This window comes from Mus caroli, unplaced genomic scaffold (genome assembly GCF_978045245.1).
Source record: "Mus caroli unplaced genomic scaffold, Mus_caroli_1 scaffold_9, whole genome shotgun sequence".
Lineage (NCBI taxonomy): Eukaryota > Metazoa > Chordata > Mammalia > Rodentia > Muridae > Mus > Mus caroli.
In genome coordinates, this window is record NW_028227264.1 from 22,370,220 (window position 1) to 22,393,165 (window position 22,946).

General features: G+C 43.3%; 1 protein-coding gene and 1 non-coding gene across 4 annotated transcripts in view; both read left to right on the forward strand.

The window, feature by feature from the left end:
• Nucleotides 1–22,946, forward strand: part of Med23 (mediator complex subunit 23) — a 71,072-nt gene that overhangs the window by 40,794 nt on the left and 7,332 nt on the right. For all 3 annotated transcript variants that reach the window (XM_029482505.2, XM_021173847.3, XM_021173848.3), the window contains 13 exons: nucleotides 3,302–3,502; nucleotides 6,300–6,443; nucleotides 7,717–7,862; nucleotides 8,799–9,044; nucleotides 10,925–11,067; nucleotides 12,383–12,557; nucleotides 13,636–13,799; nucleotides 15,900–16,024; nucleotides 17,770–17,975; nucleotides 18,060–18,240; nucleotides 19,396–19,566; nucleotides 19,990–20,206; nucleotides 21,684–21,920. In XM_029482505.2, coding sequence (XP_029338365.1) covers nucleotides 3,302–3,502; nucleotides 6,300–6,443; nucleotides 7,717–7,862; nucleotides 8,799–9,044; nucleotides 10,925–11,067; nucleotides 12,383–12,557; nucleotides 13,636–13,799; nucleotides 15,900–16,024; nucleotides 17,770–17,975; nucleotides 18,060–18,240; nucleotides 19,396–19,566; nucleotides 19,990–20,206; nucleotides 21,684–21,920 — 2,356 coding nt within the window. The remainder of the gene's footprint in view (nucleotides 1–3,301; nucleotides 3,503–6,299; nucleotides 6,444–7,716; nucleotides 7,863–8,798; nucleotides 9,045–10,924; nucleotides 11,068–12,382; nucleotides 12,558–13,635; nucleotides 13,800–15,899; nucleotides 16,025–17,769; nucleotides 17,976–18,059; nucleotides 18,241–19,395; nucleotides 19,567–19,989; nucleotides 20,207–21,683; nucleotides 21,921–22,946) is intronic.
• Nucleotides 9,144–9,250, forward strand: LOC115032282 (U6 spliceosomal RNA). The gene has a single exon (XR_003837922.1). It is a non-coding gene; the product is annotated as a U6 spliceosomal RNA (small nuclear RNA).

Here is a 22,946-nt window from a genome sequence, read left to right on the forward strand (position 1 = left end):
TCTCTAACAGTGCAATAATTAAAGCTTGAAGACTTTATGACCTGTCCTTATTACATTTTCCAGTAGGAATTGGGCTATGGTTAATCCTAAAATTGGTCACAGGTCATAACAGCCCAGTTCTACAGCCACAACAGTGTAGCGTGTTGAGCTTGAACAGCAGTGGAAAAAGAGAAACGTTGTGTTCTGGGTTGACATAGAATTTCTAGTGTTTTTTTTTTTTCTTAGAAATTAAAGTGTTCTAAGTCATGTATACTTCCCCAGCTTGTCTATGTTGTGCATAGGAGCGAGTACTAACTGGCTCTGGTTAGCAGCCTCCTTGGTTAAAGTAGGGATTAATAGAATTGAGAGATTTAGTCCTCCCAACTTGTTCTGAAGACAGTATTAAAATTCATTTAAATTACTATTTAGAATTAACTTAACCCCTTGTAAGCAAAATTTATGAAATGTTTAATGCAAAAGTGAGCTGTTATTTCAAAAGTGTCCCATGCCACTTAGTAGTGGATTTGAGTGGGCACAGAAGAGCTCTGTCATGTGCAGTTGGCCAGGGGTAGGAAGGAAGCAGGGCACAGTGGAGTTGAGAGTAAAATAGGGTTTAGTACACATTAAACTATTATGTAGAAAAATGATTTTTAAATACTGAATTGGATATTCTCATTATTAAAACAGGTTTAAGCTAAATATACATGTAGATATAATTTAAACGTTCAATATTTATGTTAATCTATTGATTCATAAATAAAATTATTGAAGTACCTCTCATGTTTATGCTTCCTGCTTTATAAGATAATCTGAAGTATGGTGGAGACTCTTCGTTTTAGCATACTTATTTTATAGTGGTTGAAAACTAAAGCAGACTGGGTGTGGTGTCATACCCCTGGAATCCGAGGCTGAGGTGGGAAGACAGCCTCAAGTATGAGTTCAACCTGGGATTCGTAGTGCATACCAGGTTCTCCAGAGCTACAGAGCAGAACCTCGGCTTAAAAAAGAGATTAAAGCAGAAAATGAAAGCAAATTTACTTTTTGCTTTTTGAGATGGGTCTTGCTGTGGCGCCCTAGGTTGGGAACACTGTATACCAGGCTGCCCGTACAACATACATACAGCCCCGCCCTAGTGGCGGCTGTGTGCTAGACCATCGGACTTTACTGTGACGTGCAAGTGTAGTTCAGTGTATGTCCCAGGCCTTCCGTCGCTGATGCTGCCCCATGGTCAGACACAGCAGCGTGAGTCACCCCATCTTTATGTTTGCTTCTAGGGAATGTCCCTGGCTTTATCCAAAAGTTAGCCCAATACACCTTTGCTTATATTAGATACAGGGCCTTATGTACCAGAGATTATTTACTGGTGTATTTGATCTCAGCTGAAAAGCTGGGGTATACTTATGAGATGTGGCATATGTCAAAACCATCAACTTTAACTATACATTTCCCAGTTGCTTTTATCTTGTCAAAAATTTTCATATTTCTGGCATTCTTCTTTAAACCATTGAGTGACCATGGAAACATGCCTGAAAACATAGAGGAGGTAAAAATCCAGCCCTTAGAAACCAAAAAACAAATAGCTAATACTAGAAAGGGAAACTCCAGAGTGATCAGGTGTTCTTTCTCCTAAAATAGATTGATGGGCGGCCACCATGGATGGAGGGACAGTTGACAAATCGGCTAGTCTACAGTAGAAGCAAATTCACTAGTTTAAAAAAAAAAATTCCTACTGGAAATCCTGGCTTTCCTTCTTTTCACAGATTTTTCTTACTCTTGCATCCTTTGAGTGATCTCGCTGTAAACGTGTGTTGTCTGACACCTTTCTGAGGTTGTTGGTGGTTGGCAGAACTAGTAAATTTCAAGCCCTGTACACAGTAGCTGCATGCTGACTTGAGAGCTAGTCTGTAGTGTTGTCTGTTGCACCTTGCTCTGCTTCGTCCGGATAATTACATTTGGAGGAGAAGTGCTGGAGTCTAAACTGGTGGCGTTAATACTGCTATTTGTAAACTTGTAACGTGATTCAACTGTGATCATGGCCTTGTAGTTTTGGGAAAACATAATATGAAACAACCATCGATGCTTACTTGTGGGGTAGATGTCTGTTTTCTTTGCATGCATCAGGAAAGTGCAGCTACAATGGAGCTTTACAACATGGGGCTGGCGAAGCATGCAGAGGGGAGGGAGGCAGGGGGGCATTTTGTTTCCTTCCAAATTTGTCCCCATTTTGCATTTTTCTATAAATTCAAGAAATCATATCCCTTTTTCATGGCAAAAGACATCAATAATTAAATCTAAATAAAGTATAGGGAAAATCATCTATATTTTAGTAATTGTGTTCATTAGAAAGGCTTGCCACTGCCTGCTACTGAGTAATATAGCATTTATTATTATTTTTAAAAAAGTAAAGATGCTTTTAAAATATGGCTTAACTCTTTTGGTAAAGCATATTATACATCATTTTCACAAGCACAGATCTTTTTGCCTCTAGAAAGGGAAGTTGCATTTTCATTGTTAGTGTTTAAACCGACTCTTCTTGTTTTAGATTTTAAAATGATCTAATTTAAAGTTAAAGCTGCATTATGTTTGGCCTGCAGAGGAGGGGAGAGCAGATGGTGCTCTGGGATCAGTTTCTTTTTGGTTATGGAAAAGGCTTCCATCTCAATACAACATTATTGTCACACATGAAGAGCAGAGTCACCTCCCTCGGAGAGGGAAACTGTAAACTTGGAGTCTTCACTTTAAAACACACAGGTTTACATTATTGCCTCATTTTCTTTGTCTAAATCTTTAATCTCTGGAAATTCAGGCCTTTCAATTTTTGAGTTTGCAAAAGTAACAGCATCTCCCTATAACGTCCGGACCCTCTAACCTGCTGTCCTGAGAAAGGAATCTACAGTGCTTTGATGGCCTTTTGTCAAATTGAAATAATTCTGTATCACAATTAAAAACTATGCTGGGCAGTGGTGGCGCACGCCTTTGATCCCAGCTCTTGGGAGGCAGGGGCCGGCGGATTTCTGAGTTTGAGGACAGCCTGGTCTACATAGTGAGTTCTAGGACAGCCAAGGGAACACAGAGAAACTCTGTCTCAAAAAAACCAAAAAAAAAAAAAAAATGGAAGTGGAAGACAAGTAAAAAAATGTTTCCATGGATCCCTCCTCTGTGCTAACAGGACAGGATGCAGCTTTAATAGACTAGATCTAACCATAACGTCAACTCCATCCCATGCTTCTTGGCCTCTTGTTATGATCGATGCCTGTTAGCTGGTGACTTGTGTGACTAAGCAGGAGGCTTTTGGAATACTGTATGTGATCTCTGCCTACAGCACAAGCAGCGCTGCCCTGTGCTGGAGGACCAGCTGGTGGACCTGGTGGTGTACGCCATGGAGAGGTCAGAGACCGAGGAGAAGTTTGACGATGGGGGAACCAGCCAGCTCCTGTGGCAGCACCTCTCCAGCCAGCTCATTTTCTTTGTGCTTTTCCAGTTTGCCAGTTTCCCACATATGGTCCTCTCTCTCCACCAGAAGGTATGACCAAAGGGCGCCTCCTCAGAGCCAATCTTGCTGCTCCTTAGTGTGGCTTAGTTGGCTTTGAGCACTCCCGGCTCCTGGCTTCAGAGGGGACAGAAGGCAGAGCCCTAATGTTGCTTTTGTTTAGTTTTTTTTGTTTGTTTGTTTTAAGGCAGGGTCTCACATGTTGCCTGACTTGTCTAGAACTCACTGTGTAGACCAGGCTAGCCTCAAGCTTATAGAGACCCAACTGCCTCTTGCTCCCAAGGACTGGGATTAAAGGTGTGTGCCCCTGTACATGGTTTCTGTAGAGCCTTTGTGGTTTTTTAACTTTTTACTTTCTGACTATAAGCTCGAGTTTGTCACTCATTCTACATATACCCACAATGCCAGGACACATGATACAAAATGAAAAGACACTGTAGTACCACTAAGGAGTCTTACACTAGAGGGGAATGTACACGCACGCACACACACACGCACGCACGTTTGCTTAAGTCTGTGCTTTGATGATTTCATACTCACATATAGTGTATTCTATTTGTTCTCAGCCCCAACGCCCTCCCTCTTGTAGTAAACCAGAGTCTGTCTCCATGTGCGCGCGCGCACACACACACACATGCACACACACACACACACACACTCTCTCTCTCTCTCTCTCACTCTCTCTCTCTTTCTCTCCCCGGCTCGCTCTCTCCCCCCCCCCCCCCATCCATTGCCATAATAAAACACCATGCACCATGAGCAAAAGCAGTCTGGGAAGGAAAGGGTCGATCTCATCTTACAGTTACAGTTTACAGTCTACCATGAAGGGAACTCAAGGCAGGAAACCAGAACCAGAAATGTATGCAGAGGTCATGGAGGAATGCAGCTAGCAGGATGGCTTTTTCAGCCTGCTTTCTTACCCAGCCCAGGACCATTTGCCCAGGGTGCTGCCCTGAGTAGGCTGGACTCTCCCACATCAGTCATTAACCAAGACAGTATCCCTCAGAGGTACCTACAGGCCAGGCTCATGAAGGCAGTTTGTCACTTGAAATTCCATCTTCCCAGATGAATGTGTCTTGTGTCAGGTGACCAGAAACCCAGTCAGCACACCATGGAGGCAGGTTTGCCATAGAATGAGTAAAAAGGGCGTAGACGCTAAATGAAGACATAAGAACTAGCTTTATCAAAGAGATGCTTAATGCTTCAACAATAAATAGACATTTCCCAAGAGGAAAACAGCAAAGTACTTTGCTAACAGTAGTATTAATATTTGGAAAGATACAAAGTTGAATGAAAGCTGGGAAGAAAAATAGATTCAGGATGATATGAAGAAGCCCAGTAAGCAAAGTCAGGCACAGACAACTTCATGTGGCTACAGGAGTTTAGATTTTCTTTTGACAGCAGTGAAGAGACAGAAAAATAACCAGAATGGAAAAACTGCTGCTATTGTCAACATGGAGTAGCTTTCCAGTATAGAGATAGGTGGGTGTGACCAAAAATGTAGGAAAGACAACACAGGTTAGACGAAGGATGTCGATGGCCTGTACCAACAGTGGAGGAAGAGCCAGAGACTAGATAGATAGATAGACTGAAAAGTTGTAGGAAACTAGGCGACTGGCAGGTAACAGAAGGCTTAGTAGGAAGCTGCCATCCTTTGCTGGTTCACTGGTTTCTACTTGGTAATGAGCAGGACAGGACAGCGGGTTCAATAAAGGGAAAACAAGTGGGACTGTAAGTGTGAGGTAAGCTGGGGTCAGCTGTGAGACCTTAGGCACATCAAGTGGGTGTGGCCAAGTGTTACACCCATAACGTCACACTAGCGTGGATCCCTTTACACGCATGCACGCACGCACGCACACACACACACACACGCACGCATGTTTGCTTAAGTCTGTGCTTTGATGATTTCATACTCACATATAGTGTATTCTATTTGTTCTCAGCCCCAACGCCCTCCCTCTTGTAGTAAACCAGAGTCTGTCTCCATGTGTGTGTGCGCGTGTCATTTTTTCCCAATGGCTGTGCCAGAAGAAAGGGAGTTGTAGCATAGCTCGGAGGTGCAGCGACTTCTACCTTTCCTGGTTGGAATGAGTGAAGTTTTTCTCTGCAGGCAGGAGGTAGACCTGCCTGCCTGGGCTTGAGAGAAGCATGAACCAGGCTTGGAGGTCCACCAGGCTGGGAGGTCCAGGAGCCTCTTGCCTACAGAATATCGAGCTTGATTCTCATGTTTAATTTTTTTTTTTGATATGTGTAGTTTAAAGGAGCACAGAAAAACATATAATGTAGCCTGCTGTGCATTTTATGCCCTGCATGGAGACTCAGTAGTTACTGAATACCCAAGCTAAGATACTGACTTCCAAGCACACACACCAAGTGTGTCAGTCCCTGTTGCAGACCAGTGAGTGTGACGATGCTAGCTAAGGAGCTGATGAGGAAGGAAGGAAGGAAGGAAGGCTTGCATACCAGCGAGGCTTATTTGCCGTTTTTGCCTTGTCTATCCCTGGTCTTTGAGCCAAGTTGCTTTGGAGCTTGCGGTAAGACAGACAGAACATCATGGTGAGGGAATGTGTGAATGAGAATGCTTACTACCTCCTCACAGCCAGGAAGCGAGGGAAGAGAACGTCCTCTCACTAGCCACTGCCTCCTCAGCACTCCACCCCCATCTTGCAACATCACCATTAGGTGGTGGCCAGACCTGAGTATATGAGCCTTTGTAGACCATTTGAGATCCAGACTATAACATGAAGGCGCTCTGTTAAACATGACCCGCACCTTTCTACACGTGTTGTTAGTTGCTGAGTGTACACTTGTGCTCTAACGTTTCTTACAGTTAGCAGGGCGAGGACTGATTAAAGGGCGAGACCATCTGATGTGGGTGCTGCTTCAGTTCATTTCTGGAAGTATTCAGAAGAATGCGCTCGCTGACTTCCTCCCTGTCATGAAGCTCTTTGACCTGCTGTACCCGGAGAAGGAGGTAAGTGTCCCCGAGTCCTTAGCAGAGCCCTGGAGCTTGTCCAGTGTGTGTGCAAGAGGACTGGATCACCGTGTGTACCTTCTCATGCTAGTCCATGGCTCGCTCTGATCATTGCTCTGGGCATTCAGTCTCTTTTTGTCCTTGGTTTTCTTGTGTGTGAAATCAAGAAATTGAACCAGGTTGTTGTCTAGCATCTGTCTGAGGTCACAATTTGAGTATTTGTAGAAAACTCTTCTTGTGCGTTCTAAGTAGCTGTATAGCTTTAAAATGTCATAATGCCCTTGATCTGTACGTGTCACCGAGTGGTCACGTAATAGGTGTGTGTTACTGCCTAGGTTTTGTTTGTTGACTGGGTCTCATGGTGCCACAACCCAGTTTTCTGTTATATAACCTGGTTGAGAAAAGCATAATTTATTTTGATGGTTACCATTTTCTAGAAGAACCACTTTATGGAAAAGTTGTTTTTTGTTTTGTTTTGTTTTGTTTCTTTTTGTTTTTTCGAGACAGGGTTTCTCTGTAGCCCTGGCTGTCCTGGAACTCACTCTGTAGACCAGGCTGGCCTCGAACTCAGACATCCACCTGCCTCTGCCTCCCAAATGCTGGGATTAAAGGCGTGTGCCACCACGCCCGGCTATGGAAAAGTTTTAAACCCAGGAGTGTGAATAGAACACTAACCACTCCTGTCCCTGCCACCAGGACACTCTTGTTTCATGCTGCATCGTTCTTTATTATTTTTGGTTGTCGTTTTTAATGCTGGATAATTGTAATTTTAAAGTAGATTCCAGCTATCTGTAGTTCATATTTCTCATATTTTCCTAGTGTTGCTGTCTTCAAGATTTTTTTTTACTTTTAAAGCTAAATCACAGTGTGTACATTAGGTGGACCACATTAACATGCCCAGTTGTGTTTTTATTTGCGTGTTAAAAGTTGAAATGCATTTGTGAGAATTACAGAATTTATCACAATTTGTTACGCTTTTGAAATATGTTCAATTTTTCAAAATTAAACTCTAAACAACTTTTGTTCATTAGTTCTGTGATAGGGAAACCTTGGTTAAGCATCTTTTATTTTGTTAAGAAGTAGAAACTTGCCAACAAGAACATCTTTTTGAAACTTTTATGCTGTAAGGCCTCTCATTGTAATGTTGACTGGTCAAAGAGCTATTGGGGCTAAACTAAGATAGGAGTTTTAACGCGTTACACCGTAAAGGATTTCTGAGCTGCACATGACTGTTTGATCTTCATTCATATGGCAGCTAATTACTCTTTTCCAGTGTATCCCAGTTCCTGATATTAACAAACCACAGTCAACACACGCCTTTGCAATGACTTGTATTTGGATTCATCTTAATAGAAAAGCTCAAAATGGCGACTCCACGCTCCAGATCCCAATACCCCATTCCCTGAAGCTGCACCATGAGTAAGTTGTTTGTTCTGTGGAGCTTAACTGTCTTGTTGCGTTAATAGTGGCTTGTAGACTGGTATTGATCTTAGTATTTGCGTGGTGTTTGATGTCTCCCGCACGGCCCAGTAGGCTGATAGTTAATATATATGTTACAGTAAGGAACTGGCCAAGAGCAACGTCAGAAAACAACTTGACCGAGCCTTCTCATGTGCTTGGATATCTTTCTACACATTTTCAAGACTAGTTCTGGTTTTTATGTGTTACACTTTTAAATTACAACTTAAGGTATCTTATCTCTTACCAACATGAGACTATTTCAGGGTTTCCCAAGTGCTCATGATTTGGACATGATCTAATTTAGGCATCTTTCACTCCCTGGGATGGCCAGAAGAGAGGGAGCCAATGTGGCTGGCAGGCTCCTTCTGTGTGTCCCAAAGCTGTGATGACGCAGAGAAGACGCCCCCTTAGAGAGAACTGCTCCTCAGTCTTGGTGTTAGGAAGTAGCTGGACTTCCTTTTTGGGACCACCAGATCTCTTCATAGAGCTTGTCCGTGGTGAGGGCCATGTTGAGGGCTTTTATTTTATGAAATACCCGTAATCATCTTTTCATTGTGAACCAATTATGAAGGCTTTTGTTATTTAAGCAGATAATAAATAGAAATCTTTTTCATTAATTTGTGAGTTATTTCTTCATTCTATGGAACTTAGCCTAAAATAGTGTGCATTGTGTATAGTGTATATACTTGACAAATATCCAGTGAGTGTTAACTTAGGATGAAGCGCCATCTGCAATATTACCCAAGCTTTAATAGGTACAGCCACTGTATATTTCATCAGAAACTGTAGTGTCTGTAAGAATAAACATAGTACTAGCAACAGCATATGATTGAAATTACTAAACTGCAATTAACTTCATGGGTATCATTTGAGTTTTTCTGTTGAATGTTACAGGTTCCTCCAGCAGAGTCTGAGAAATAAAAGCTTACAGATGAATGACTATAAGATTGCCCTGCTATGTAACGCATATTCCACAAACTCAGAGTGCTTTACGTTACCTATGGGAGCGCTGGTAGAAACTATTTATGGAAATGGAATTATGAGAGTGCCTCTCCCTGGAACGAGCTGTTTGGCCTCAGCATCCGTGACCCCTTTACCGATGAACCTCCTGGACTCACTGACGGTGCATGCCAAGATGAGGTGTGTACTTTTTCTCTACCTGGGAATTGTTTTGTAATTACACGTATGTACGTGTACATGTGTGTGTATGGTCTGTGCATTTAAGAATGATTTCCTCACGTGCTCGCTTTGGCAGCACATATACTAAAATTGGAATGATGCAGAGAAGATTAGCATGGCCCCTGCGCAAGGATGACACGCAAATTCGTGAAGCGTTCCATATTTTTGTACCCAAGGAGCTGAAGGGGTCTGCAACCCTATAGGAGGAACAACAATATGAACTGACCAGTACCCCAAAGCTTGTGTCTCTAGCTGCATATGTAGCAGAAGATGGCCTAGTCGGCCATCACTGCTTGGTCTTGCAAACTTTATATGCCCCAGTGTAGGAGAACGCCAGGGCCAAGAAATGGAAGTGGGTGGGTAGGGGAGCAGGGCGGGGGGAGGGTATAGGGAACTTTCGGGATAGCATTTGAAATGTAAAGGAAGAAAATATCTAAAAAAAAGAAAAAAAATGATTTCTTCACAAAAATGAATGTTGTAACTATAGAAACTATAGACTGTGCAGAGGAGTGTAAGGCAGATGGTGACTTTATCCTTTTCACAAGAAAATGGAAAAACATTTTTGCATCTTTTTTTTTTCAATGAGTAAATTTATGATTTTTATATATTGTGGAGAAAAGTGTGCTATTTTATCTCGGTTTTCTCCTGTAATAAACATCTTTTCATGTGATTTTTTTTTCATCCAGAACAGTTTTAGATTGCTACAACAAAGTTTCTTATGACGCCTGAGCGTCATAAGAACTCTATGTTGCTGGGTGTCGAGGGTTTGGTGGCTCCTATGTAGTAGAGAGATGTTGATGAAGGTTTCCTTCACAGCAGTCACTGTGGCGTCTGTAGTTGTGTTTGACTGAGTCTTTTTCTTAGAGTTTTTACTAAACAGTTTTCTGAAAGGAGAGTTGCTGTGTCCTGGAATTTAAGATGTTAAGGCTCTTGCCTTATCAAATTACACACCGGGACACTTTTAGAGTCCTGTTTGTTTCCTGGAAGGCAGAAAAGCTTGTGTTGGCACTAGACCTCCAGTGCCCAGGGTAGCCAGGCTGGAGCTGTAGTGAGACCTGGCACAGCATGCTGAGAAGTGGGTGTCAGTGCACACGGAGGCCGGCGTGTGGAGGCGGGTGGGACAGCAGTAGGGTCTCATCTTGGGCTGACAGTTCCCTTGGCATGGGGAGTAGAACGCTGCCTGGTAACACTGCTCACAGTCAGTCCTCGAGAAGGACTAGGCAAGCCGCACGTTCTGTGCTCTCAAGCTTTAAGTACTGACGCAAAGTTAAGACAGCACTGTGAATAGGCCAGAGAAGTCTTGTCTGTAGCTCCCTAGATACAGTGTCAGCCCTGCAAAAGCTGTGCTTTTCCCCTCAGATGGTACCCATTGTGACAGACTGTGTGGTACTTCACTTGTATATGTGACAAATTTGAGCAAAGCCCTGCTAGAAGCAAACATGTGGGTCTTATTGATAATTTATTAAATAATTTTGTGCTAAATGTTTTGTGATGGATGTGGTAAATGTTGCTCTTCTAAGGTACTTCTTACCTGTTTGAGAGGAGAAGCTGGCTAAAAGCACTCAGTCATGCTCTTATGGCTTATATGGACAGCTTGCTTTGCCCTGAGCAGAAGGATCCCTGTGTGTATCCCAGCTCCTACACCCCCAGCCCTAAAGTCCTGTGGAAACAGCAGTTTGTTTCCAGTTGTCCAGACGCCACTACCAAGCGCCTGATATAGCTTAAGCTTGTTAAGTGAGCCAGGTCCACTGGAACTATTGCCAGATATTGGAAGTATCTGCCTCTGAGAAGAACAGCTGTGTTCATAGACACGGGCTCTCATTTTCTTCTTTCTTCCTCAGCCTTATTCACAGCATTGCAACCAGAGTGATAAAACTGGCTCATACGAAATCCAGTGTTGCGCTGGCTCCAGCCCTGGTGGAAACTTACAGCCGTTTACTGGTCTACATGGAAATCGAGTCTTTGGGCATCAAAGGATTTATCAGTAAGAAACTTTGCTGCTGTTTCTAATGATTAACAAGTCAGTAATTCAAGGAGCAGTTGTCCAAGTGCTAAGGATGAAGCAGGGAGCGAGTCCCTGACGTGAGGCCAGCCTGCTGAGACAGGACAGGGAGGAAGCAGGCAGTGACAGATGCATGCTTTGGGGCAGAGATGGGTGCTATGGGAGTCAAAGGGCAGAACAGGCCTCCCTTAGTGTCTGAGATGGGAGGGAGCATGGCAAGAAATGGCAATATGCTGCTCAGAAGCCCCCAAGTGCGACAGGGCCTCTCCTGCACATGCATTCTTAGATGCAGCACTGCTACCGCCATGAGGCGAGGCTGAGTGTGGCCATGGGAAGGAGTTGTCATCCAGTGCAGAGACAGCGTGTTTAGTGTTTAGCAGTTCTGAATAATAGGTACTTTCTGACTACAGGCACTTTTCTGATTCATTTCACCAGTAGTATGAATTTTAACCATAGTAACTTTTTCCCAGAAGTGAACCCAGCTTTCTTTGGATGGAAGAAAGAATGAACAAGGAAAGACATTAGGTTTTTTGTTTTGGTCTAGGTTTTGACTTTTTTGAGATAGTGTCTCCTGTTGTCCATGCTAGGTTGGCCTCCTGACTCCTTATGTAAGTGAGTCTGGCTCTGAACTCTTGCCTCTTGCCTCTGCTTCCCGAGTGCTGGAATTGTGTGCCCCCATGGCTGGCTGGCTTGGCTTTCTTCCTCTCCCTCCCTCCCTCTTCCCTTCTTTCTTTGGTGTTACAAAAGTGAGTCTGTTTGAGTTACACTAGTTGCAATGGTGTACACCTGAAGTGTCAGCTGAGGAAGCTCACTGCCAGCCTGGGTAATGGAGCCCTTGGCTTCAGTTGCCAGCAGTATCAAGACACACACACACACACACACAGAGGGAGAGAGAGACAGAGAGAGAGAGAGAGAGAGAGAAATGAATCTCATACTCAGAAGCGGGAAACCTTGACTCTATAAAAATACCCAAAAGGTGACCGTGATGTGCAGCAGACCAGAAGGGCTCTTTTGGCTTTGGTTGGTTGGTTTTTGTTTTATTTTTGTGTGGTTGCTTTCATTTTATTTTTCCATATTAACTTGAAGCTGATGTGTCAAACTCTAGAAAGGAAAAATAAACTGAGTGTGTATTTAGGCTCTGGATTTTTTACCCCTACGATTGTAGTGGAAATATGTAAATACTTGTGTGTGTGTGTCTGTGTTTATAGTCATTTTCACATACATCCTCAGTGACATTCTTCTGATATACACAGGGATGTCCTTTTGCTAACTGGTCCCTGGAATTCTGTCCTGGTAGGTCAGCTTCTGCCCACTGTCTTCAAGTCCCATGCCTGGGGCATCCTGCATACACTGCTGGAGATGTTCAGCCACCGAATGCACCACATTCAGCCCCACTACCGAGTTCAGCTTCTCAGCCATCTCCACACACTGGCTGCAGTCGCCCAGACCAACCAGAACCAGCTCCATCTGTGGTGAGTGAGTAGCCTGCAGGCTGCCTCCCCTAGGGTTTAGTACACCCATGCTTGGAAGTGGGGGTCTTAATCCCACTGCCCCCATCTCCTTTTTTTTTCTTATTTGCTGTAAAATTTAAATTCTGCTTCTAAGACACTATAATTCCAGCAAAAGAGTGAAATCCAAGTTTTTAAAAGAAATTGGATTTACATGTTTCAAGTCATGATTAAAGTACCATTTTATGGAAGGCAGAGGCAGACAGATCTGTCTGTGAATTCAAGGCCAGCCTGGTCTACACAATGAGCTCCAGAACAGCCAGGGCAGAGAAACCCGGTTTTGAATACCAAAAAAAGGTATCATTTCAACTTTGATTTAAGTGAAAACATATTTCAGATAGAAATTTGTAACTTAATGGAGGACGGGACACAATCTCGTGTAGCATAAGCTGGCCTTGAATTCATTTTTTTAGCCAACACAATATATAAAATCTGATCCCCGCACCTCTGCCTCCTAAATGCTGATTCTCTTAGAGTTGTATTGCTGTGAAGAGAGACACCATGACCATGGCAGCTCTTAAAGGGAAAAGCATTGAATTGGGGCTGGCTTACAGCTCAGAGTTTTAGTCCATTATCATCATGGTGGGAAGCATGGTGGCATGCAGGCAGACATGGTGCTGAAGAAGGAGCTGAGAGTCCAGCTTCTGAGGCCTCAAAGCCCACCTCTGAATCACATCTCTCTTCCAGGGAAGCCACCTGTACTCCAGGTCCCCACCTCCTAACAGTGCCACTCCCTATGCACCTATGGAGGCCATCTTTATTCAAACCACTGTGCTGACTGCGCAGGTGTGTGCTACCTACCTAGTAGTGAGGTGCCATCTATCTAGGAGAAGGGTTTTCTTCTAGTCTATGGCCTTTATCAAATGTGTACAAGGTCAGCTGTTTTGCATTGTAAAATTTAGCATCAAAAAGGGAAGGTTATTTATATGAAAGAATATAAATGAATGAAGAATAAAGAATGTAATCCTTGTGTTATCACATGTTCACAACTCTGCAATTGGATCTGCCGACATACATTTGAACTGTGCGTTCCTGCTTTCAGTGTGGAGAGCACTGCATTGAGGCTCATCACAGCCCTGGGAAGCTCAGAGGTCCAGCCGCAGTTCACGCGTTTCCTCAATGATCCCAAAACAGTGCTGTCCGCGGAATCTGAAGAGCTGAACCGAGCCTTGATCCTGACCTTAGCCAGAGCAACCCACGTCACAGGTAGAGATCCTGCAAGGGATGTTAGCATACATTGTGCAGCTCCTCTCAGACCACTGTGGGAGCACATGCTAGGGAGGTGCCTTTCAGGAAAGCAAGCCAGTGGCTCTGGTCTCTCCTCAGAATCAGCTAAAGGTGGGAGGAGCTCATGGCACTGTCATTCTAAGGAAATTCCCAAAGGTTTTCTTTTTATGGATTTCCATCTGTCCATAAATAAGAATATTAGTAATTAAAAATAGAGAAGTTTTAAAAAGAACTTACTCATTTAAAACTACTGTAGCAGGTAACCTTAGCGTAAGTAACATGTAAAAAGTAGTTTCTATAACTCCACTCTAACGGGAGGGGAGTGGCGCCTTTGTTTGTTGTTGAATGGTTGTCCTCTAATGTCTGAGCAAACAAACGTAGGTGGTTTCTCCTGTGTTTTCATAGGTGATCTGTCTCACAGCATCTCTCTGCTTCAGTGTATGATGCTGTGGTGGTTAGAGCACATGAGGAGAGCATGGCCTCTCAGACACCTCAGGCTTTTCAGATAACTGCGTGTCCTTTGTCTGCTTTTGAAAGTTCCTTAAAGTTGAGCTGTATGTGAAACCCTGTTCCTGCCCATGGACTGTCACACTTTGCTGCCCCATGGTCCGCTGGCCTATTTTTTATATTGAGTACATTTTTAATGTATGTGTCTTTTATCAGTTTGTCCTTTGGAAAACATTCCCTGTAGCAAATATGAACACACACCTCATTATAGTTCCATATAATTGTGTATGTTGATACCACTATAAATTTTGTAAGAACATCTTTACATCTGGGAAAACACTCACACTCATGGACAGGAGCCTTTCCAGTTTCTAATTTCCACCTGAAACAGCCTCAGCATCTGGAGAAGACACTGTCCTTCTGTCCTTTCTTTCTCTTAAAACAACAGGGTGAATTAATTTTTGAGAGAGTGTCTGCCAGATGTTTACATCTGCATAATTACTGGCTTTTCTGTCAGATATTCTTCTACCTAAAATTGAAATCCCATGAAGAAAGGCAGCTGTTGCACCTGAGTCCTGTCATTTCCCTCACCCTCCCTGCACTGTGGCACACCATGCACATTCCACACAGTGGGAGTGGGTCTGTATATGCTCATTTTTACAGCATCATTGACAGTATTTTCATTCATTTTTAATTGACACATAAAAAGAATCTTACATATTTATGGGATATCACATGATATTTCCACACACATGTGTACATTTAAAATTTTTCTTCTGTTTGTAATAACATTCAAAGTCCGTCCTGATAACTTTACTATTTTTAATTTATAGGACATTAGCCGTGATCTTAACTGAGACTGGTACCTTTTGTCCTTGTTGAAATCAGGTGGTGTATAATAGTGTATAATAGTGTAGTCTGGTGCCTTCTTTGAAGTATGCAGAGAGCCAGGCATTTCACTGTACCATTGAGAAATGCTAAGGATAGCTGCGAATTATTATCTGAATATCTCTGAACACATCAAGTCCTTGAAAGGACAATAGGACTAGCTATAACAGCATAGGCTTGTAATCTTAGCACTTGGAGAGTTTGAGGCAGGAGGATTGCACCGTTGAGGTAAACCTAGACTTTATTGCAAAACCTTATCTCAAAAAATGAAAAGAAGGACGGAAAGGACACCTGCAACTGCTAGAAACCAGCGGACCACACTTTGAGAGGTGTTTGTTTAAAAAAGGAAAGGGAAGATACCAGATTTATCAGTTTCAGCTATGGTTTTGTAAACTGTTATTTCCTGTAAGTAAACCTCTCGGCTTTAGAGATTTACAGTTTACAGGGCAAGTGTAGTCTGGCATCTGCTTTTTCAGTTCCATTCTCTTGGCCCCGGAAAGACTTTATTAAAAATAAAAAAGATTCTAAAGTCCTTTGTTGTCTCTTCACTAATTGTGCTCCTATTTTCTCATAAAAAGTCCTGGTCACTCCTAGTTATTCTCCAAGTAAGAGGTGTAGATCCTACGTACAATGTAGGTACCCAGAGAGCGAGCGTCCTGCGCTGAGACATCTCAGGTTGCTTTGGCTTGCTTTGACAGTATGTAGTTTGGGTCATGGAGATCTGACTCTTGTCTGTTTGTTTAGATTTTTTTACAGGATCTGATTCAATACAGGGGACGTGGTGTAAAGATATCCTTCAGACCATCATGAACTTTACTCCTCATAACTGGGCTTCACACACCCTTAGCTGTTTTCCAGCCCCTCTGCAGGTAATTTGGTTCTGAATTACGTATTAAATACATGGTAATCTCTTCTTCCAGTCACTGTGGCTTTCTAGGGAGTGCTTGACTTGGTAATAGCTGAAGAAAATTGGCTGTTTCCTTTTTGAAAATTCTTCTTTTTACTTCCAAAATCTCTTGAGTTCCTTCTCATCCTATCGAGGATTAAATGTGTTCCTGAGAATGTAATTATGATGGCTTCAGTTTTTTAAATGACCAGTTTTAGAATCTCACAAGAGTTAGCACAATACCTGAAAACTTCTGTACTAACACTAAGATGGAGGAAAATAAGCTTCAGTGAAACTCCTTAGAGCATAAAGGTACTACATTTGACTGTGTTGATTTTTTTTTTTAACTATACAACAGAATTATAACTGTGGCTGCATAAGAAGGAGGAATGCAAACCTAGTGTGTCTGTCTGCTCACGGTGGACTTGAGTGAAGCTAAAGTGTCACTTGTCACAGGTCAGAAGACTTGCCAAGCCACAGATTCTGGATCCCAGCCTTAGAGCTTCTGGCTGAGCAGATCTGCGTAGGGCCTGAAGACTGGCTGAGCGTGCGTCTCAGGGACCAGAATCAGAACCACTGGTCTGCCATAACCGATTCTCCTTGTGGAGACACTGCATATGTAATATGTAACCTGACAAGGAGACACACTTCTTTTTTTTTTTTTTTTTTTTTTGGGGGGGGGTAAATTGTCTGATTTTTTTTTTTTTGATTTTTAATATTTTTATTACATATTTTCCTCAATTACATTTCCAATGCTATCCCAAAAGTCCCCCATAGCGCCCCCCACTTCCCTACCCACCCATTCCCATTCTTTTGGCCCTGGCATTCCCCTATATTGGGGCATATAAAGTTTGCAAGTCCAATGGGCCTCTCTTTCCATTGATGGCCGACTAGGCCATCTTTCGATACATATGCAGCTAGAGACAAGAGCTCCGGGGTTCTGGTTAGTACATCATGTTGTTCCAACAATAGGGTTGCAGATCCCTTTAGCTCCTTGGGTACTTTCTCTAGCTTCTCCATTGGGAGCCCTGTGATACATCCAATAGCTGACTGTGAACATCCACTCCTGTGTTTGCTAGGCCCCGGCATCGTCTCACAAGAGACAGCTATATTTGGGTCCTTTCAGCAAAATCTTGCTAGTGTATGCAATGGTGTCAGCGTTTAGAAGCTGATTATGGGATGGATCCCTGGATACGGCAGTCTCTAAATGGTCCATCCTTTCATCACAGCTACGAACTTTGTCTCTGTAACTCCTTCCCTGGGTGTTTTGTTCCCAATTCTAAGAAGGTGCACAGTGTCCACACTTTGGTCTTCATTCTTCTTGAGTTTCATGCGTTTAGCAAATTGTATCTTATATCTTGGGTATCCTAAGTTTTGGGCTAATATCCACTTATCAGTGAATACATACTGTGTGGGAGACACACTTCTTTTTCTTCCTTCTCTTCCTTCTCTCAAAGACTAGCATAAAATGATTGAAGAGACTTTGAATTTAAACTTCCTTAGACTTTAGGAATTAGAAAAAAGGAACTTAGAGTTGCTAGGCCAGCCTGTAGCGTTCAGGCTTTCATTACTGCCTGACTGAAGGACACTTAGTTTTATAAGATACATAAATGCGGAAGGAGGTACTTGTTCCGCCAGAACCAAATGCACATCAAGTTCCTCGCCTCCGATGGTCCAGTGGTCCTTTCTTCTGTATCCAGTGACGTGAACTTCTCTTCTTCCTTTTAGGCTTTCTTCAAGCAAAATAATGTGCCCCAGGAAAGCCGTTTTAATCTGAAGAAGAATGTGGAAGAAGAGTACAGGAAGTGGAAGTCAATGACTGATGAAAACGAGATCATCACGCAGTTCTCTGTGCAGGGCTTCCCTCCACTCTTCCTCTGCCTCCTCTGGAAAATGCTCCTGGAGACGGATCATATTAGTCAGATTGGCTACAAGTAAGCCAGAAGCCTCGGGTTTCAGTCTGCTTGGCAGTCAGCATCGTCCATGCCAGAGCTCAGTTCTCACTCTTTGCCTTGTAGGGTACTGGAGAGGATTGGGGCCAGGGCCCTGGTGGCCCATGTGAGAACATTTGCAGATTTCCTGGTGTATGAGTTCTCTACGTCAGCAGGAGGTCAGCAACTCAATAAGTGCATTGAAATTCTCAATGACATGGTGTGGAAGTACAACATTGTCACGCTGGACAGACTCATTCTCTGCCTGGTAAGAATACGTTTCTAAGCCTTTTTACCATGCTGTGATGGAATTGTGTGAGTGGGAGGCCGGATGCTGATTTCCTCTGTTTGGCTTCAGAGAATTTCACGGATTTATGCTGTGCTTAAGCTTCCTTAAAGAAGAAGGACTTCCTGGATTCCTTTTTTCAGTGCATATTCAATGATTAGTATTATATTCACAGAAGATACAAAAGTAAATAGAGTTTTCTGGTCTTGTTATGCTTTGAAATACAAATGATTTATTCTCAGAGGCTGCAGGTCAGGAAATAGTGAAAAGCTATTGCTTGTCTTTGTAGGGTGCTAGCTGATGTAATCATTCCCTTCAGTCGTCAGGAGTCTGACTGTGGTGTGTACCCAGCATCCTCCACATGTTCCCTTGGCTATGCCTGTTAGTGTATCTCAAAGGTAGCTGGTTCGTCTGTTTGTTTGTTTTAGGGTTTGTTTTGTTTTCATGTGCATGAGTGGTTTGCTTGCACGTGACGTTGAGTTACGCGTGTACGGTGTGTCTGGGGGCCAGCAGAGGGTGTCAGAGCATCTGGAACTTGAGAGAGAGAGAGAGTTCTGAGGAGTCCTGTAGTGCTGAGAATCAAACCCACACCACCTGCACGAGCAGCCAGCGCTCCAGACTCTGAGCCTGCAAACACTTCAACCCTGCAAGCCAAGTTCTACCAAAAGACTGAATTACACTAGGAAATTATATACTTTCTAAAAATTATTAGTGGCTGGGTACGTTGGCGTATCCCTGTAATCCCAGCAGATGCAGGGGGATTGTCCTAAGTTCAAGGCCAGGCTGGTCCACATCGAGAGCCCAAGGCCAGCCAGGGCATTCTGGTTGTATTTGTAGTGACTTTGTTCATTAATACTGACCTCTTTACAGGTAGTTGTAGTGTAGTAGGGGGACTAAGACAGTGTACCTGGCAAAGGTAGTGCAGTGATGTGGGGAAAGAGCATCAGAAAACAGGCCGTCACGTGACATCATCAAAGAAAGCTTTACCTTAAGGTAAACATTCCTAGCAGGAGGAGTAGTGAACCACAAGTAGGCCAAAAGGGTCAAATCATCTTTAGGAATGATGAAAAATTGGTTTGGGGTAGACTACACATCAGATACGACAAGTTCTCTTAATTTTTCTGTTTATTTCCAAAGGCTATGCGTAGTCATGAAGGAAATGAAGCCCAGGTTTGTTATTTCATCATTCAGTTGCTGTTGCTCAAACCAAATGACTTCAGAAACCGAGTAAGTGACTTTGTGAAGGAGAATTCCCCAGAGCACTGGCTCCAGAGTGACTGGCACACCAAGCACATGAGCTACCACAAGGTACCCACTCTGAGAGAGAGCAGAGCGGGGATGGCTGTTCAATCGATTGGGCTGTTGGCACTGTGGGCCTGTGGTTTCCTTTATGGCTTCTGACAGACCCACAGCGAGTTAGCTGTAGGCTATGCTAATGAATAAGAGTAAAATGTAACTGTACTTTGAGTCGGCATGATTCTGAATCAAATGAAGATAGCGGTAATAAAATTAGTATGGCATGAATTTTGGGGTGCTGGGGTGTTGCTGATTTAAGGGGGCATGTGCTTTAAAAAATATTTTTTGTAGTTTTCTTTTCTCTTTTTTTCTTTCTCCCTTCTTTTCTTTCCTTCCTTCCTTCCTTCCTTCCTTCCTTCCTTCCTTTTTTTTTTTTTGGTAGCTCTTTTGTGCTTGCTTTTTTGCTCTAATACATGTCTGTCTCCTCACCTACAGAAATATCCCGAGAAGCTGTATTTCGAAGGCCTCGCAGAGCAGGTTGACCCTCCTGTACCAATCCAGTCCCCTTATCTGCCCATCTACTTTGGAAATGTGTGTCTCCGGTTCCTTCCAGTATTTGATATAGTAATCCACAGGTTTTTAGAGCTGCTTCCAGTGTCCAAGTCACTAGAGACTCTCCTGGATCACCTAGGGGGCTTATATAAATTCCATGGTGAGTTTGCTCAGCTTGTAATTCCATCTGACACCTTTATGAACAGATAGGCTGAGCACGCCATGTGGTAAAAGTGGTTCTGCAGGTTTGAAGGGCTGCAGGGTGAAGTCATACAGGTGTCATAAGATGCACAGCACAGAGCCATGAGGTTTCTCTATAAAGAAAGTGAGTGTCGGCAGGTCTGGGTGGTGCAGTTTGAACTTTTGCTATGCACAGTTTGTATGAGCAGGAGGGCCATAAGCATACGAGTCATAGGGGTCTTTTGGGAAAACTGTGGTGGTGGAAGATAAAGGCCTATTTGAAGGAAGATAGCTTTATTGAACTGAGTTAAGAATGTTTACCTGTAGGCCGGGCGTGGTGGCGCACGCCTTTAATCCCAGCACTCGGGAGGCAGAGGCAGGCGGATTTCTGAGTTCGAGGCCAGCCTGGTCTACAAAGTGAGTTCCAGGACAGCCAGGGCTATACAGAGAAACCCTGTCTCGAAAAACCAAAAAAAAAAAAAAAAAAAAAAAAAAAAAAAGTTTACCTGTGAGCTTCAAAATAAGGCCAGGAAAGGAAAACACGCCTGACTGCAGGCTCACATTAAATGCCAGTTTCGGTTTTATAACCTAAAGATGGTGGTCCTGGAAGTCACGGAGTAAGATGGGTGCGTGGGAGTCATTGTTTTAGAATGATGAGGTTAGGTATGGCTCACAGCCCTTCTCAGAACTACACCACAGCCTCTCAAAAAGCCGTGGGCCATGCAGTGGATACACCGGAGCCAGGAACACGATTTTGCTGGGCTGTGTTTGCTTAGGAGACCATTGAAACTCTGGTCTTAAGACTGGAAACTAGAGCATGATAGAGCCCATGACAAAAATGTGAAAGCAGAAGTATTTTACTGTACAGAGTTAAGTGTCAGGCTCAAGGGAGAATGGATGCCTTTAAAAATAGTGCTCTGGATTAGGTGACATGGGAACACTTGTCTCCAATGGGTGTGCAGTGACAAGTCCCACTGTGTGTGCAGCTGGCCATAGTCTCTGAGCCGGCACTGTGACAGTTGCCACTCTGGGTTCTCACTCTTTGCCTTCTTTTGTTTGGTTAAAAATACATTGCAGCATTCTGCACCTGGATCTTTCTCCCATCTGTTGTGCTGAGGTTGGTTATTAACGTCAGTATGTGAAGACCTCTACCTCTCTGTGATAATTTCTAAGCCCTTTGTTTGTGACTGTACTTGACATTTGTTGCTTTCCATCATTTTTGTGCAGTAAATTTACAGAAGTGAAAGTGTCTGCTCAGAACAACCATCCTCACAGACTGTGTGTTGTTAGGGATCTTCTGCCTGATTTAGGATTAAAGTGCTCCCTGTGTGCGATGGCCCAGAGTGTGAAGTAATGTCAGTTCTCTGGGCTGTTTTTAGGTAGTCATGGAAGCACGGGATTCACCTTCGTACTTATCAGTAACTGATAAACACGCTGAGCTGTTTTCTTCTTGACAGACCGGCCAGTGACTTATCTGTATAATACTTTGCACTATTATGAAATGTGCCTGAGAAACCGTGACCATCTCAAACGAAAACTTGTCCATGCAATCATTGGCTCCCTCAAAGATAACCGGCCACAGGGCTGGTGTCTCAGTGATACCTACCTGAAGCATGCTATGAATGCACGGGAGGACAACCCCTGGGTTCCAGAGGACTCCTACTACTGCAAGCTGATTGGCCGACTGGTAGACAATATCCTTTCTTCTGTCACGTTTCTTCCAGACTCTCCATAAATAGCAGTATTTTAGCTTGTAAGAGCGGTTTTTAAGGGAATATTCTTTGTATTTCAAAACCTCATTTTTAATTTTGAGTTGCTTAGGCCAACCTTAGACTCTTTGCCTTGGACAGTCTTCTGCCTCAGCTCCCCAGGAACTGAGGCTGTGAGCGCACGCTATACTCACCCTCAGGTCTCCAGTGTCAGTCTAACTGTGTAGTCAAAGCTGGCCCAGAACTTGCTGTATAGTCCAGGCTGGCCTTAGACTCACAGATCTGCTTCCCACACGATGGGATTAAAGTGGCCTTTATGATTATTTTATCTCTGTAAAATTTTTGAATCTTTAAATTGCATCATCATACCAGACGTATAGGAGTTTTCTCTGTTGCGACTCAAACTTTTTGTTTGTTTGTTTGTTTGTTTGTTTGGAGACAGGGTTTCTCTGTATAGCCCTGGCTGTCCTGGAACTCACTCTGTAGACCAGGCTGCCCTCGAACTCAGAAATCCGCCTGCCTCTGCCTCCCAAGTGCTGGGATTAAAGGCGTGCACCGGCTTGACTCAAACATAAGAGCAGACGTTATAGACATTTGTCTCAATAAAGGAAATCCTACTTCTGTATTAGAATGCAGTCTCTTACAGTGCAGGCATCAGATTGCTCCTGGAGAGCATTAGTCTGGTTGCTTTAAGTACATCCTTTAAAACTAGGTATAGCAGCAGATACTCGCACTTGAGAGGCAGAGGTAGGAAGATATCCAAAAAGTTCAAGGCCAACCTGAGCTACATAACAAGACCCTACCTCAATTAATGAATTAAATATTAAATTTTTGAGTACTTTTATAGCATACATGTTAATATACAGCAGTCAGACTTTGAACTAAATAGCCTTTGCTTTTTCTTTTTTTTTTTTTGAGACAGGGTTTCTCTGTGTAGCCCTGGCTGTCCTGGAACTCACTCTGTAGACCAGGCTAGCCTCAAAACTCAGAAATCTGCCTGCCTCTGCCTCC